Here is a 17,045-nt window from a genome sequence, read left to right on the forward strand (position 1 = left end):
GACTAAAACAGTGGTTTCTCAACCAGGGGCAATGTGGCCTCTGAAGGGACATCTGGCAATATCTGGAGACATATTGGATTGTCACTACTGAAGGAGGAAGGCCTTACTGGCATTGTGCAGGTAGAAGCCAGGGATACTGTTAGGCATCCTATTGTGCATGGGACAGTATCCATAACAAACAATCATCTGGCCCATAATGTCAACAATGCTGAGACTGAGAAACCTTACATTAAAAGAAGTAAAAAGATTTCAACTGCTAACCACCATGGGTGTGAGACAGGAGGTTGGAGTCTAAGTTCAGATAAAGTTTATTGCTTTAAAACAAATCAAAACAAAAGCCTAAACATTCTTCAGTGAAATAAAACAGAATCCAGAGTCCTTATATTATTTTCAATGCCCAAATATATAATTCAAAATTATTCACCAGATGAAGATAAAGCAAAATCTAACCCATAATGAAGACAAAAGATAACTAATGGATATAATCCAGATACTGTATTTAGTAACCAAGATTTTACAGTAATTATTTTAATTATGTTTACAGACGTAAAGGAAAATGTGTTCATAGTGAATTAACAAAATAGGAAATCTCAGCTGATAAGTGGAAGCAAGAGAAAAGATACAGTGGAAATCGCAGAACTGAAAACTACCCTATTGGAAATAAAATATGGTCTTTATTCTTAGTGCTTCTTTCAAAATCTGTCTTGTGCCCATGAGATGATGATTTTCACTAAATCCTGACTCTAAGTATATTAAAAACTAAATGGAGGTGAAAAGCATGATATCTAGACAATCTGATATTAGAAAACCCATGGTTATTAACCTTTAAGAATAATCTAGGTACCAGAGATATATGGTAGACTACAATAAGAAATTATAAATAATTATCAGGATTTTCATATTTCTGAGCCATTTTGGCGAACTAATTTATATTCAGAGTGGCTGAATTTTCCAACTTAAAATTAAGAAATGTCCCCCTATCTCCTTGATGGCCAGCCTACAGTCATTTTATAAATAAAAACACAAGCATATAGCTCTGAAAAAAAATTTTTTAAATAGTATAATAAAAGCAGGAGCAGTCATCTCCCTTAGACATGTCGTTTTAACTTCCCATAAAAGTTTCCCATATGCTATTGATATGCTATAAGAAATTATGAGTGAAAATGACCTTCCAAGAACACATTTTACACCTTTATCTAAACTCTAAGAAGCTTCAGCAAAGTAACTTAAGTTATCTTACAAAGCAGGAGATACATAAGCACTCAATTTATTTATTTTTTTTTAAGATTTTATTTATTTATTTGCAGACAGAGATCACAAGTAGGCAGAGAGGCAGGCAGAGAGAGAGAGTGGGAAGCAGGCTCCCCGCGGAGCAGAGAGCCCAATGTGGGGCTCGATCCCAGGACTCTGGGATCATGACCTGAGCTGAAGGCAGAGGCTTTAACCCACTGAGCCACCCAGGCGCCCCACAAGCACTCAATTTAATTCACAGCTTATGGCCTGCTTGTGATTCCTCCTGTGCTCTCTCTCACAATAAAATCTTTAAAAAAAAATTTTTTTTAATTCAGCTTATTTCCAGAATAATCACTTTCATTAATCTACAAGATTAGCTATCTGACATACCACAATATACTTCTACAGTGCTTAGACTCACTAAAGTTTGTATGAAGGGAGAAACTTACTATAAACAACATCCTAAAACATTAGGAGCAAAATGAACATACTTCCTTCACGCTGCTAAAAGGTTAATCATTTGAACCTCCATTCATTCATGTCCTGACCCTTCAGGTGACTTTTTTTTCTAACAAAGGAAGTGGCATTTAGCTAGAATATCTTAAACAAAGGTAAAATAGGTGGTAGGGCATGTTATAAAACTAAAATAACAGCTCAGATTAACTCCCCCCTTGGTACCTAAAATTTCCTCTCCCTCTCTTCTGATTATGAAGGGCACTGCTGAAGTTAACAACCACCCCCAAGCCCTGTCCAAATATGTCCTTTAAAGCTTCCAGATACATTGGAAGAGCAGTATCAAATCTCTTGAATGGGAAATAGAGAACTCACTTTCTGCTTATAACAAAGTCAAACACAACCAAAACAATATGCTCCTGGTGGTAGAGAAAGGAAGAAGGAGAGACATATACATATACATATATACATACACACACATACATACAGGGGAAACAAGAAGGAAAGATAGATACGTAGACAGGGAGGGAAAGGCAGGGAAACTGACTAATTTGGGGCATGCCTCGTTCCTACAGTTTTCCTAAAATCAAGAGAATCTGAAAACTCAAACACCTTTTGGAAATAACACTATTAAAAGTTAAGTCCCACAAGGTCAAATACTTAATGGAAGATTATCCGTATTTCTGGATGGATGGTCTAGTGAACAGGGAGAGCTTTGTTTCCAACTTAGTTTCAATCCACTAATAGGAATGAAAAAGGGAATTACAGCAACGATATTCATCGAACCTCTGTAGTACATTAAAGAACAAAGTATATATTTTATTGTAAAGTGTTTAAAATCCTTCTTGAAAGTAGGCAACATGTATTGAAACATTTTATTGTAAACTATGAAAATCAATTATTAATGTTGAGGATATAGGTTTTGATCGTAGTCTCCTTTAGAGCACTAACAGAACAAATAAAAAAATTTAAAATGGTGGTAATTCTGTTTTGGTTATTAAGGAAAAAGGAAAGAAAGAAAAACAAAGTAAAAGAGCTACCTCAGGGCACCTAGGTGGCTCAGTGGGTTGGATGTCTGCCTTCAGCTCAGGTTGCGGTCCTGAGGTAGAGCCCCACGTCAGGCTCCCTGCTGGGCAGAGAGCATGCTTCTTCCCCACCCGCCTCCTGCTCCTGCTTGTGAGCTCACTCTCTATTTCAAATAAATAAATAAAGATCTTTTTTAAAAAAGAGAGAGAGAAAAGAAGAGTCACCTGGACAGCATATAGTTAACTACCATCACCTCTGGCTGAACTGGTCTTTCAGTTAAAATCCTTCTCTGCATAATGTTTGTGAACAAAACAGAGTGTGTACTACATGAAAGACACTTTTTAAAACCACAGACAGTAACTGAGTTTTAGCATAGGCTCTTTTTAAATGTTTCTCTCCTCCCTTTCTAAATGCAGCAGTTTTTCCCTTTGCAGCTAGCTGTAGCCAATATAGCAAGAATCCTATATTCGGTGTCTTCATTTCAACCCGCATTTGTAACTCAAACTACTACAACCTCAAATCCACCATTCCGCTGAAACTGCTCAAGGTATAGTCGCCCCGACTACATAACTGCCAAAGCTATCCCATCCTTTTACTATGTATTTTACAGGGCCTGTATGGCAGCCACAGTGAATCATGAAACTAAAAATCCATGGTTTTGGTGATACCAACCCTCCTGGCTCTCACTTGTCATTTACCTTTCAGAGTCTCCTTGTATGTTCCTCTTCCTCTACCCACCTGCAAATGCCAACACTCCTCAAGACTAACTGTATCCCTCTTTCTCACTCTGCACACAATTCACAAATATATTCAAGTGACAAAATACACAGTATTCTTCTGCTATATCTTATCAGCACATAATTACTGAAAATGATAAACCAGCAGAAAATGACTATGTTTTATAGATTTTTTTAAAAGGCTGTGAAACTATGATGTGTGATTAGGTAAGTCCAAATTGTTCCATTAATAATCTTTTATGGATTTCCCATCAGCCAGCCCTGATCACCAGATACATGGCAAAAGGTACCACCTGTAAAAAGTAAATTTATGATAAAATCTGAAAATAATGATCACCAATGACCATATTTTTCTGGACACTAAGAAGAGATTCCCTTTACCTTTCACACTGCAAGCACCTGTTTACATGTCTGCTTAATGTCTGGATGAGGGATTCCTTTCCCTGCCTTTTCATCTGTGCATCTCTAGATGGAAACAGAGATAACTGGGGCAGCATAAGAAAAGTAAAGGGAAAAAGGATGGGAAGATGCCTGAGAAGTAAAAAGGAATGCAGGGAAGGTAGTGGTAAGGAAAGAGAGGGCAGGGAAGCTTTAAAGTGCTTTAAATATTCTCCTACATCAAAGTACTTCATCTTGTTATATAAAATCCTTTTTTTTTTTTGCTATTAAAACCAAAAGCTAAGGGCATTTCTTGGATATATAGGTGAGGTATTATGAAAAACATAAAAAAGAAATTAATCTCTGGCTCTAAAGTAGAAAAAATACCCAAACGAAACAATACAAAAGCAGTCAAAATTATATACTTTCAAGTATATGTGAGCTCCCACACATGCATATCTCCTAGCAGCACATACGAAAGTAATTAGAATATTTAAAACTATATAAGGCTATTTGTAGTATCATCCAAGAGCAGGTAGGTTTGCCCACGAGGAAGAAACAGCTGATCAATTCAGAAAATGCACTAGCAAGTATGTATTGGTGTTATTTCAACGCCTGATACTAGCACATCTGATACTAGAAAAAAATCAAAGGTTCAAACGATTACTGGGAGCAATCAATTATTTTACTAAAATTAGCATTCAAAAAATAAAGTGTATAAAGTTCAAGTTCTGCAGTAATCAAATATAGGCTGACATGAGACTAAACAGAAGGAATCTCCATGAATAATTAATAAATTATTTTAAAGGAATACAGTTTTCACTTTTTTTTATTTGAGAGATATTTTAATATCTCTCAAAAAATTTTTTTTATTTTTATTTGAGAAAGAGAGAGCACAAGTCGGGGGAGAAGGGTCAGAGGGAAAGGGAGAAGCAGACTCCCCACTGAGCAGTGAGCCCAGCTCACTCAAACCCAGAACCCTGATATCAAGACTGAGCCTAAGGCTGATGCTTAACCAACTGAGCCACCTAGGCGCCCCTTCACTGGTTTGTATTTAAGCATATCCTGGAAAGAAAAGTGTTTTCAAGTTCAACATTCTTTAGAAACCCAGAAACTGTGTATGTTTGATGTTAGTTGTCACAACTCTTTAGGAGAAAGCCAAAGTTTTCTTTCCTACCTATTATATTCTTAAGGATATAAGTAACAGGGGCGCCTGGGTGGCTCAGTCATTAAGCATCTGCCTTTGGCTCAGATCATGATCCCAGGGTCCTGGGATAGAGCCCTACATCAGGCTCCTCCTGCTCAGTGGGAAGTCTGTTTCTCCCTCTCCCACTCCCCCTGCTTGTATTCCCTCTCTATTATCTCTGTCAAATACATAAATTTAAAAAAAAAAGGGGGGGGGGGGGGGACATGAGTAACAAAAGATGTGTCACCATAAAGAAAAAGACAATATGAAACAATATGAATAAATTTCTTTTATCTTCTTGGACCTGTTCAAATATATATATATATATATATATATATATAATAATTTTTCTAGAATTATCCTGACCATCATATCATATCAAACATTAAGGACTCTTTTAGAGTCTACCAACAAAGGATTTAGTTTTGCTATCAATACAGAGAGCAATTAGAGCTCAGGAAATCACATGCTGTTAATCTAATAGATGAAACCTATTCAGCAATAAATTAATTTGTCAACACTATTAGGATTACTTTAGCTACATAAAATATGGGGTAAGTTAAATCATATTTTTATTCCATTGAACAAAAGTATCTATATGCTAGACCTACTAATTTTATAATTAGAACATTATTCTTCAAGGTATATTTCTCTTATTTGTATCTAATGGCATCAAATAAGAGCATACCTAAAAATACAAATTTGTACAGAAAATTTGTTTAGCACTTTTGCTTTTTCTCAAGTAAAGTATAAACCAGCCACATAAATTACCTCATTTAATATTCACAATAATCCTTTAAGATAGTAATTACTATCATCAACTCAGTTACAGACAAAAACAAAGTTCAGCTCAGAAAAACTAAACAACCTGTCGAAAAGCTTATCTAACCTCTAAAGAGAGGCATGGGATGTGATCCCCATCTTCTAAATCTAAATGCCCCCCTCTACAGCACCACTCTGTCCATCCAAAATGACTGGACACTAAGATCCTATTTTAGCATCCAACAAGAGGCTCTATTTTTCATCTATCGAAAATAAAAGTGGAAAAAAACACTATACCTAACAAAGTTTTATTATAGCAAATGCCAACTTTATAAAAAGATTTATTCATTTGGGAGAGAGAAAGCATGAGTTGGGGTGGGGGGCAATGAGAAGGGAGCCTGATGTGCCAATGCAGGGCTCCATCCCATCCCAGGACCAGGAAATCATCACCTGAACCGAAGGCAGATGCTTAACCATCTGAGCTACGCAGGTGCTCCAGCAAATGCCAAACTTTTAAAACTGATTGTTTGGTTTAAAAATTTGCCAATTAGGGGCGCCTGGGTGGCTCAGTGGGTTAAAGCCTCTGCCTTCAGCTCAGGTCATGATCCCAGGGTCCTGGGATGGAGCCCCGCATCGAGCTCTCTGCTCAGCAGGGAGCCTGCTTCCTCCTCTCTGCCTGCCTCTCTGCTTACTTGTGATCTCTGTCAAATAAATAAATAAAATCTTTAAAAAATAAAATAAAAATTTGCTAATTGTTAACAATATCTCCTAAAATGGTTTTCTTCAAGATCATTAACATTTCTATACTACAATAAAATGAAGTTCTACATTCAACCATGAGTATAAAATCTAAAAATAATAATTCAATTACATTGCTCGGAAATCAACAGCCTCCCAGTTACAAATTAAATTATCTAAATATACTACACGTATTAGTTACATTTGGTTTGCTAAAGTTAGGAATACTTCTGGGATGTAAATCCCAGTGCAAAGATATATAGATGTTATATAAAATAGATTTGGTAACTACATTTAACTTCAAACACTGGTTTTTACTATTAAAGTGCTGACTGCTACTCTTTCAGTCCCTTTTTTATTTCCACATTTTCCCTTCATCTCCAAATTACTGTGAAATCTCCATTCAAATGCCTATACCTACGGTTCAAGTTTTGGAACCTGCTCTGTTTGTTCACCAGCTGTAAGAGTAACAGTGAGCATGGAGAGGTGCACAGCAATGAATGGTAAAGATCACTGTATCAAACCAACACCATATATAACCATTCACTTATCAACCTAAAAGCCCAAACCTGAACCACCAGTTCAGCCCACCTGAACCCCAAAAGAGTTACAGAAAATCTACATCATCTGTAAATTTGAGGAAACACTAAGATGGAACAAATACATTAGTTAGACCAAATCAATACAAAGGAAAAAAAATTTCTCTCCATCAAAGCATCTGTAAACAAAACCACACTTTTACACACCCATACACACTAGCACTCTTTAAAAGTTTTATTATCCTTTTCAGGCAAACTTTTTTATACATAATACCTACTTCCTATTTAAATAGATTTTGGAGGGGGAGTTTGTGGGGGGCACCTGGGTGGCTCAATCGGTTAAGTGTCTGCCTTCAGATCAGGTCATAACCCCAAGGTTCTGGGATTGAGCCCCACATTGTACTCCCTGCTCAGCAGAAGCCCACTTCTCCTTCTGCCTCTCTCTCTACCTGCTGTACCCCCGGCTTGTGCGCTCTCTATATATCTGACAAATAAAATATTTTTAAAAACATATTTTCTAATAAATCCTAGAGGATTTGAAATGTACTAAAAAAAGGGAAAATATTTTAAAGAAGTTCATGGTGATTTGGCAAAAAAAAAAAAAACATTTAATGACAATTCCCTAATTTACCTGATTTGAAAAAGGAAACCCCAATTTTCATAAATTAGGCTTGCTTAATGAGATTCCACAACCACTTCATCAAAGCTTTAAGACATACAGGTTGGAGAGAAGGCTGCTAATGTTAATTAAATCACTGGTAGGAACAAGAAAAGTTAAGAAAGTAAAGGTTCCAAAAGAAGCAGGAGCTGCTGGCCAAAATTGTGGCAAACGACCTAAAAGGATCTAACCTTATGGCTACCATGTAAAGCTTCAAGAGCTCTTATCTGCAGCCAGAAGCTGGAATCCTTAGCATGGGGAAAGTTCATACACAGTAAAACAGAATTGAGATTGTGTACACTCCTCTTCAGAAATGAAATAATCACCCATCAATTTATGACTCCAATTAAGTCTATGCTGTGTTCAGAGGTAAGTGGAGTAAATATTTGGCTTTGAAGGCTCTGGCTTTTGATCCTGGTTTGATTGATCTAAAATTACATGTGTTTTTAGTATAAAGGACTGCCTTTAAAGCCATGCATACAATAAATAATAGTTGAAAATTTAGGATTGTTTAGAAAAGTAATTTACCATCCTGGTTGGAGAATTCTCAAAGACGTATTCACTGACTTTTAAGGGGAATCAATCAATTCTATAAAAACTATCACCATTTGAATTCAGCTGACTATTTTTAAAGTTATGCCATATAACACTTTAAGGAAGGAAGATTTAAAAGGGGGGGGGGGGGCTGCCTAGGTGGCTCAGTGTGTTAAGCTTCTGCCTTCAGCTCAGGTCATGATCTCAGGGTCCTGGGATCAAGTCCCGCATCGGGCTCTCTGCTAGGCAGGGAGCCTGCTTCCTCCTCTCTCTCTCTCTCTCTCTCTCTCTCTCTCTCTCTCTCTGCTTGCCTCTCTGCCTACTTGTGATCTCTCTCTGTCAAATAAATAAAATCTTAAAAAAAAAAAAAGGGACAATGAAAATAACAAAAAAGAATATTTTCATTCCAAATAGTGTCGTAAGAAGGGGCTTACGTCGTAAGAAGGTTATTGATAATCTTTCTAGTCCAATTTCCAATATTCCACAAAAATTTATAGAATATTTAATAAAATGTAATCCAGTAATCTATTTTAATACATCTAAATTACTAAGGTTATTAGAAAATAAATAAGTTGTTTCCCCCACCCACCTCTTCCCAAAACACAGTAGTGGTCAAGCAAAAGGAATGAAAACTAAAAGCGTAAGACTCACCTTTTGTTGACTGGTTTTTCATCCTTTTCATAGGGCCGGACAAACCACTTCCCAATCCTAACGAAGTTCTTATCCATTAGGCACCTACAATAATTACACCAAGAATTATATTTACAGTTTCAATAACAAATTAGTGAGTCATTAAATTAAATAATCGCAGATGAGATATGCTATTGAAAATAAAAACATCACTAAACTGTCAAAATGTTTTATCACTTTAAATTTTTACATTATAAAATGCTGAAAGAATTTTTTGACTTTAGGCATATTTTATTATGCATTATTCTTGCACATGGAAAAAATTATGCACAATTAATTGGTGGATATATTCCTGAAATGTCTTAAACTTCTGAATCACTTCAAAACCAAACACACTTTTGCATTATTTCAATTCTTGGGTCATCAAGAATATTGGGGATATGGGTAGCATTCCTTAAGAGTACCTCACAGGTAGTCTTCCTAGTTACTGATGCTCATTTCGCAAGTTATATAATGCTGGCTTTCTGGCTTGGCATGTGATATGCAACGCTTTCGCAGAGACCTCAGAAACAGAAGCACTGTGGAGCCTCTTCCACTTAGGTGTTTTCTTTTATAGGTGTGGTAAAGCACATGGCAATGGCTTTGCAGGAAACAAGGAACTGCAGCCATTTCTTCAAAAGCGATTATCAGCTTCCCTTGTATCTAAGTTGGGCCTCACTTCTGTTTCCAAGCTGTATTATGTACATTGTGTTTCAATGTCGGATTACAGGGTAATCTTTCTGATGACACGTTAAATGGCAACTGAACTCAACTCATATGACACCAAAAATGCACACAATTCAACAGGAGTGACAACAATATAGGCAGCTATGACCAAGTTCACTTGTGTGCAGGGAGATGACAGCTATATCCTAACTGCCCTCTGGCCAATTCCGAGATGCCATCATCCGCAAGGGATATCCCTGGTTTTAAAAATATAAAAATGTGGGAGAAAATGTACATTTTGAAATTGATGAAATTCAGCAATCCCTAACATTATTCAATGAAATGACATATACTTTGTAAGAAAACCTGTCAGAAAGTTGGAGTAATTCTTCTAACCACCAGTAAAAGAGCTATATAACAATTCTTTATTCAATATTCAGGCAATTCTGCACGTGGCTTTTCCCTCTGTAATTTCCATACCATCAAGGAGGATGGAAACAATTCAAGCCTTCAACCAATCATTACAGGTTAGATGGGTAAGTAAATGGCAATGGTTTCTGTGGCCACAATGTAACTCCCTGTGGGCAGAGCCAATTTGGAGCACTGCTGCACCAAAAAATCACTGGCTTCAACTGCTTTTATTTTGAAAATGAATTTCTACAACAATCTTTCTTGCTCACAGTGTAGAAAATCATTTTTAAAGCAACCCAATCTGTTTTCCTAAGATTATAAATTAACTTGCTTTTAGGGTTAAAGATCACGTGACCATTAAACTTAGAACAGGAATGTGAATACCCAATAAGGCGGAAGTACTCAGAAGTGAAACTTAAATCTCCGCAATTTATACCTTAGCTCAGAGACTTCACTGTATTCATCAGGCAGGCAGTCAGGTAGGATGGATGGATGGAAAGATATTTCCATTGAAAAACTCTAGTGCTGGTGACAGATTCCTTCCTCCAATAATACTACCAATAATTGCCACTAGCATCACTACCACCATCACCACATTTGATGACCAGGTGCAGTATCCCATTTAATTACTGTAAAATCTGTAAAAATACTGTAAAATGCCAATTTTTATACTTGAAGAAGCTAAGGCACAGTGAAAATATCACCTACAGAAGGTCACACAGCTAACTGACAGCAGAGTGGGGAGTAAGCCCAGGTATACGACTGATCCCAAGACAAGAACATTTAACTATTACCATATACGGACTCTCATGCTGTCTCATTTCTGTAATTCTTTCCTCATTTTCAAAGTCCAGATTCATCATGTAATTGATGAGCCTATTTAATGTTTCTTTATTCTCTAAGAGCTGTTATTAAGTTGAAGGTGTTCTTAAAAATCGACAATGCTTAGCATGAAAGCAATGCGGCATGTAACAGGTACAAAATCACATCAAACACTAAACGCAGTCTTCTACTGCCACACATCCTCACTTAATAAATAACACTTAATTATTCATACTCTCATATATGTCTTGAAGGTCAGAATTCAAAAGAACCATTTATTCAATAAGAGAAAAAACAACATAAATATATTGTTTAAGTACGGGGGGAAAAAAACAAACCAAGCCTTCAGATAGTGTAACAGAAAAGAAAAACAGATAAAGTATCTCTGACTAAAAAAGACAAAGTGTAAAGCTTATTTCAAAACCCCTTCCCGTCTGTGAAGGAGAAGTCACAAATCCTATTTGCTGATTTCGTTCCAGTACAAACAAACAAGGGGCTGGGGTAATGGAGCAGCACATAGCCAAGACCACTCAAGTACAAAGGCAAAAGGCAAAAAGCTCATGAAAATCCTGAGAGTCTGACTCGCTGTGCTGGAGCTCCCACTACAGATCCTACTTCTTTGTCAGGCAATGTCAAAAAAGGTTATTATCACTAATACACAAAACAACCATGGAAACTACTGACTCTTGAACCTGAAACTATCTGGTTCCAAATGACAGTCATAAATGACTTAGTGATCTTCAACTGTTAATCAGTTTCTATGTGATCAGTGATTTCCTACACACTGGAAGAGAAACATGAGAACACAAAATTGCTACAAGTAAAGTGCAGCTGACTCTTCAACGATCTAAGGTTTGGGGCTCCAAGCCCCCATGCAGCTGAAATCCGTGATTAACTTTTAGATTCACCCAAAACTTAAGTATTCACAGCATACTGCTGACCAAAGCCTTACCAACAGCATAAACAGATGTTAATCTGTTTTATATTTTGTATGTATTGTGTATTATGTACCACAGTCTTACAATAAAGCAAGCTAGAGAAATGAAAATGTTATTAAGAAAATCACAAGGAAGAGGAAATACATTTACAGTACTGTACTGTATTGAACCCTACCTACCCCCCCCCAAAAAACAGGTGTAGGTGAACCCTGTAGAGTTCAAACCATGTTGTTCAAGGGTCAACTGCAGTATTTTTATTCAGTTTTCTAAGTACTGGATTCGCAACTGATTTATCTCTACATGAGGGAGCAATTTCAAATGTCATGTTCAGCAGTGATATGGCAGAGAGTTAGCAAAGGGTTGGGACAAAATGAATGAAGTCCCTGAGTACTGTGGCCCTGATCCCCAACCTAAGATAGAATTAGTTACTCAGATGTAAAGATGGGTTAAGTATGAGGATGAAGTTTCTTTTCACTCAAGAACTATCACTATCAATTTTTACACTCTTCAATCTCCCGAGTTTCAACTATACCTGATGCAAAAAACAAAGTTCACTCAATCTCTCTCTCTCTCTCTCTTTCTCTCTCTCTCATGCACACACACACACAAACACGCAGAGACAGAGAGAGAGAGAGAAACAGAAAGACACATGGATACTCCAAGATTAATACAGAAAGAAAGAATTTCCATCTGGTGTTTTGTACTTAGGTCATGGGATGAAATAAGAGAGGAGGAGTGTGAGTGTGTCTTTGCTGAGGAAGACACTTCTACCACCTGATGCCTGGGACTGTATAGGTTGGCTCAAGAGCAGACTTATACTGAAAGACTAAGCCCTTGGTTCTCAATCATTATGTGGTTATGATTCTACAGTATAAGTAAATCTAATGAAAGTTACTATAGATTCCTCTCTCTCTCTCTCAAATAAAACCTTTATTTATATATATATATATGTATATATACATACATATGTGTGTGTGTGTATATATATATATATATATATATATATATTTTTTTTTTTTTTTTTTTTTTTTAAATGGGGCACTTTGGTGGCTCAGTCACTTAAGTGGCTGCCTTCAGATCAGGTCATGATCCCAGGGTCCTGGAATGGAGCCATGCATCCAGCCTGCTTCTCCCTCTCCCTCTGCCTGCCTCTCCCCGTTTGTGCACATGCATGCATGCTTGCTCTCTCTCTAATAAATAAATAAAATCTTAACAATAATAATTTTTAAAAAGTTATTATAGACTCTTTCTCCTGAAAAATTCATGGAAGAGCAAAACACTGCATGTAAGTCCACAGGGCTGGTGAACGCTCTGAGGCAGATTCTGGAGTGAGAACTTGCATATAAAATACCACTGATCACTAGTAACCCTGTTTTGGCCTGGATCCCTCTTTCAGCCCATTCTATCCTGTCCTCCTCTAATTTAATTCTGTTCATCTTTCTTGTCCCAGATCAGCCAGCACAGCACTCGAACATCTACAAATCAGCACTTTTATCGCCAAGATAAAAGTGTTTTTTATCGCTGAGCTGTAATGATTCATTTCTATGGCTCTTTTTTCCCCCAAGAAGCTATGAGAAATCTGGGGGCAGGCACAGTACCTACCTTATTTGCTGGCAGTATTCAACAAATATTTAAATGCCTGTTATGTAATATACTATATGTTCTCCTCTATACTAGTAGCTGCTCAATAAATATCTGAGAAATGAATGCTGTACATTAAGGAGTGTTTTTCTATTCACAACATAACAGTGTTATTCTTCATGTCTACAACCATTCATCACCGGCAGCCTCATACTATTACTTGAATTTTGTTGTGTGTATATGTTCCCAACTAGTGAATAATGTTGGGAGGAAAAATAAAATCTACATATTTCACTTTTTTTTATAGCACATGAACTCTCACTCCACACTAAAATCATAGTAGATATTCAACATGTAGGGAATTACATAGATGCTTAAAAAAAAAATAGATAGGAATGCCAGCACAACTGTCCATATACTTCAATTATACTTGAAGAACAGAATTAAATCATTTTAAGAGAGATAATTCTAGAGGTGCCTGGGTGGCTCAGTCATTAAACGTCTGCCGTCAACTCAGGTCATGATCCTGGGATCGAGCCCCACATCAGGCTCCCTGCTTGGCAGGAAGCCAGCTTCTCCCTCTCCCCCTTCCCCTGCCTGTGTTCCCTCTCCCACTGTGTCTCGGTCAAATAAATAAATAAAATATTTTTTAAAAGTAAGAGAGAGAACTCTAAAGCATAAAAACTGAGTAACATCTGAAATATAATTTCACCTTTGTATATTCTATAAACCTTTATTTTTTTAAGGGACAAAATTTATATTTAACTTGACAAATATAACCTATCAGACACTTCATCTACCAAAAATTGCTTCAAATCAACATCATAAATAGCACCAAGAATGAAAGTTAAGCCTAGTTGTTCCAGTAACCCTAGTCATTACTGAGATTGCCAAAATTACCTTACTATCAAGATATGACATAATTCAGTAAAGTAGCATAATAGTATCTTGCAAGGTCATAATGTGATTCCAGATTTATAAAATGTTCTTTAAGCAATAATTCCAGGAAAGTATTTCTCTTTAGAAAATAATCCCCAGCCCTCTACTACCTCCCAAAAATCACTGTTTCAAGAATAAAACAGCTTCTGAAAGATGAAAATGAAATCAGGTTGTGTATTTGTATGTGCATGTGTGCATTTGTATGTGTATACATGCACACCATGTTTCTGGGTTATGAGTCATAGGACTCTAAATAATTAACTACAAGACTTTGCTTCCAAATTGGCAAACCCTGACCTCTAATCCCAAAACCATGGCAGACCTGGTGTAAGATTACAAGTGCCAGAGCAGCAGCCACAGCCTAGCTCAGCACACTATTTCCCAGATGGGACCATTAGGAGGTTTAGAAGGGAGCCATTACTGGCTCTGGATCTTCTGTGCAGGTGTGACAGTTTTCAAATTATGCAGGTGTGACAGTTTTCAAAGATTAAAAAGTCCAAGGACAGTGTTGCTCTACCACACCCTGAATCAAAGTACATTTTAGTGTTATTATCTAGTTATGGAGCTGCTCAGATAGATTCAATTTCATATAATTTCATAACAGAAGTTCCTCATCAGCATCAAAGCCTCTACCTTACCACTCCAATCTATACAAATACAAACGCAAAAAAGACTCTTTCCTAAAAACTAATCTCCTTCCTAGAAATTGCTCCCAATTCCCAACCAAATAAAAGAAAGTCCTATAATCTAAAAAGCTGAAGAAACCTTTTCTCAACTGATCCCTTCCAGCTTCATTATTTGGGTCCTACTGTGCCCTAGTGGATGCTGTCTCCTCTGGCCAAGTAAACCCTATCATTTCCATCCTTTCCAAAATCTCTATAAGGTTAGGCATTTTTTGTAGGCCTAGCCTCACCAGAAAACATCCATTCTAATGCTGTTCCAAAGAACCTCTCCGCTAATTTCAAACTTTTTGTTTGAATCAATCCCATTGTCCAGACACACATTTTTTTTTAAAGTCTTAATCCTTTCTCTGTCCTAAAAATATTAAATAGATAAATCAGTTAGTCTTAGGGTGAACATGTTTCTCTCTAGACATTTACAAGTAGATACACGCTTTACCCACCTGTGTGTGTAGTGTTTATAGTGATTCTTCCTTTAAGAGTTAATCACTATAAGTTTATAGTGATTCTACCTTTAAAAGAATGTGCTCCTTGGATCTAAAAACTCATTTTCCTACTTCCTTTAGAGAAGTGAACACTACCACAACTCAATAAAATGGGAATTTGTTGATTCCTCACTTCCTGCTGTTATCACATTATATCCAAGGACTCTCAATGCTGCAAAATTCTATCACCATTTCTTCAACTAGGCCTGATCCCACCACCATGCTCTTGTGAATATATTCATTATTTTTAAATTTTTGAACAAGCACATCCAAGGACAGTGCTCATTTGCCCTCTAATGATCACCTCTATTAAATCACAATACCATAAGACATTGAAAGCTTATAATATACAAATATAATGCTTACTGCTGTCATAATTATAATTCCAACTTCCTCCATGTTATTTTTACTGTACTTTTCCAAATGAATATCTTCCCTCTAAACACCAACTCTTGGCAAACCAAGAAGCTCTGGGCCAAAGGCAATTCTACAGCTGTGTTATAAACTACCATGGGGTGACTATGCTGGCGATCCATTAGGAAAGCAGCACCAGTGGACTACTCTAAAGGGCCACTATGTTTTGCAAATGTCCAATACTCACAGATTAAAGTCTCCCTAAGTAAGTATGGACAGGATAGAGCATAACAGCTTCAAAAGACCCATGTATGTAATCTTCCGTTGTGTGCAAAGCAGTGATTTGCACTTGAGAGAAAAAAAAAATACCTTTCCATCAAAATCAATTTATGTGTTTTATTCTAAAAACTTAAGACAATTAACCACATTTAATTTGGCAGCATTATGCTAGACACTTTTAAGCATTTCTACAAAGCTATATGAATGCAAGATTTTCCTAAATCCCACATGTGATACAAATTGCTGAGGCAGAGCTAAAACTCTGAGTGATATGAACTGCACACATTTCCTGGCTTTTTCTTACAGCTCTCCAACCCAATGATTTATTTCACTGAGTTAAGGTTAGGTGAGAAGGATACAGTATACTATGAAAACTAAACCAATTACAGTAACATAGGAGTAATAGCCATTAAACCTGCAATATTAAAAATGCCAAATGAAGGGGAGCCTGGGTGGCTCAGTCGTTAAGCATCTGCCTTCGCCTCAGGTCATGATCCCAGGGTTCTGAGATCAAGCCCCGCATCAGGCTTCCTATTTAGCAGGAAGCCTGCTTTTCTCCCTCTCCCACTCCTCCTGCTTGTGGTTCCCTCTCTCACTGTCTCTCTCTCTCTCTGTGTTAAATAAATAAAATCTTAAAAAAAAAAAAAAATGCCAAGTGAAGAAACTAGTGGAAAAGATCGAAGGTTTTAGTTTTCCATAAACTCTTCACATCCTAGCTCTTTTTCCACTAGTGAGGACTGTGAGGCAGCCTAAACTTGAAACATGAAGTGTAACCTTTGAGAAGTTCACTGTCAATACATAACAAAATCTCACTAAATTGTAAAGACTGATGAAAACAATCTGAACTCGGTCATTATCAGAAAATGATGGGAAAATCGGCAGTCTACGTAGGTTACAATAAAATTAATGGTATTTTATCATTCCAGGTATTTTGCCAAAAAGGGATAATCAGTCCTTAAGAAAATAAGCACACTTAC

At 36.9% G+C, this 17,045-nt stretch overlaps 1 protein-coding gene across 1 annotated transcript in view; it reads right to left on the reverse strand.

The window, feature by feature from the left end:
• Window positions 1–17,045, reverse strand: part of MED13L (mediator complex subunit 13L) — a 294,964-nt gene that overhangs the window by 123,664 nt on the left and 154,255 nt on the right. The window contains 1 exon segment of the mRNA XM_047698034.1: window positions 8,896–8,979. Within this exon segment, the coding sequence (XP_047553990.1) occupies window positions 8,896–8,979 (84 nt within the window).

This window comes from Lutra lutra, chromosome 12 (assembly GCF_902655055.1).
Source record: "Lutra lutra chromosome 12, mLutLut1.2, whole genome shotgun sequence".
Classification (NCBI taxonomy): domain Eukaryota; kingdom Metazoa; phylum Chordata; class Mammalia; order Carnivora; family Mustelidae; genus Lutra; species Lutra lutra.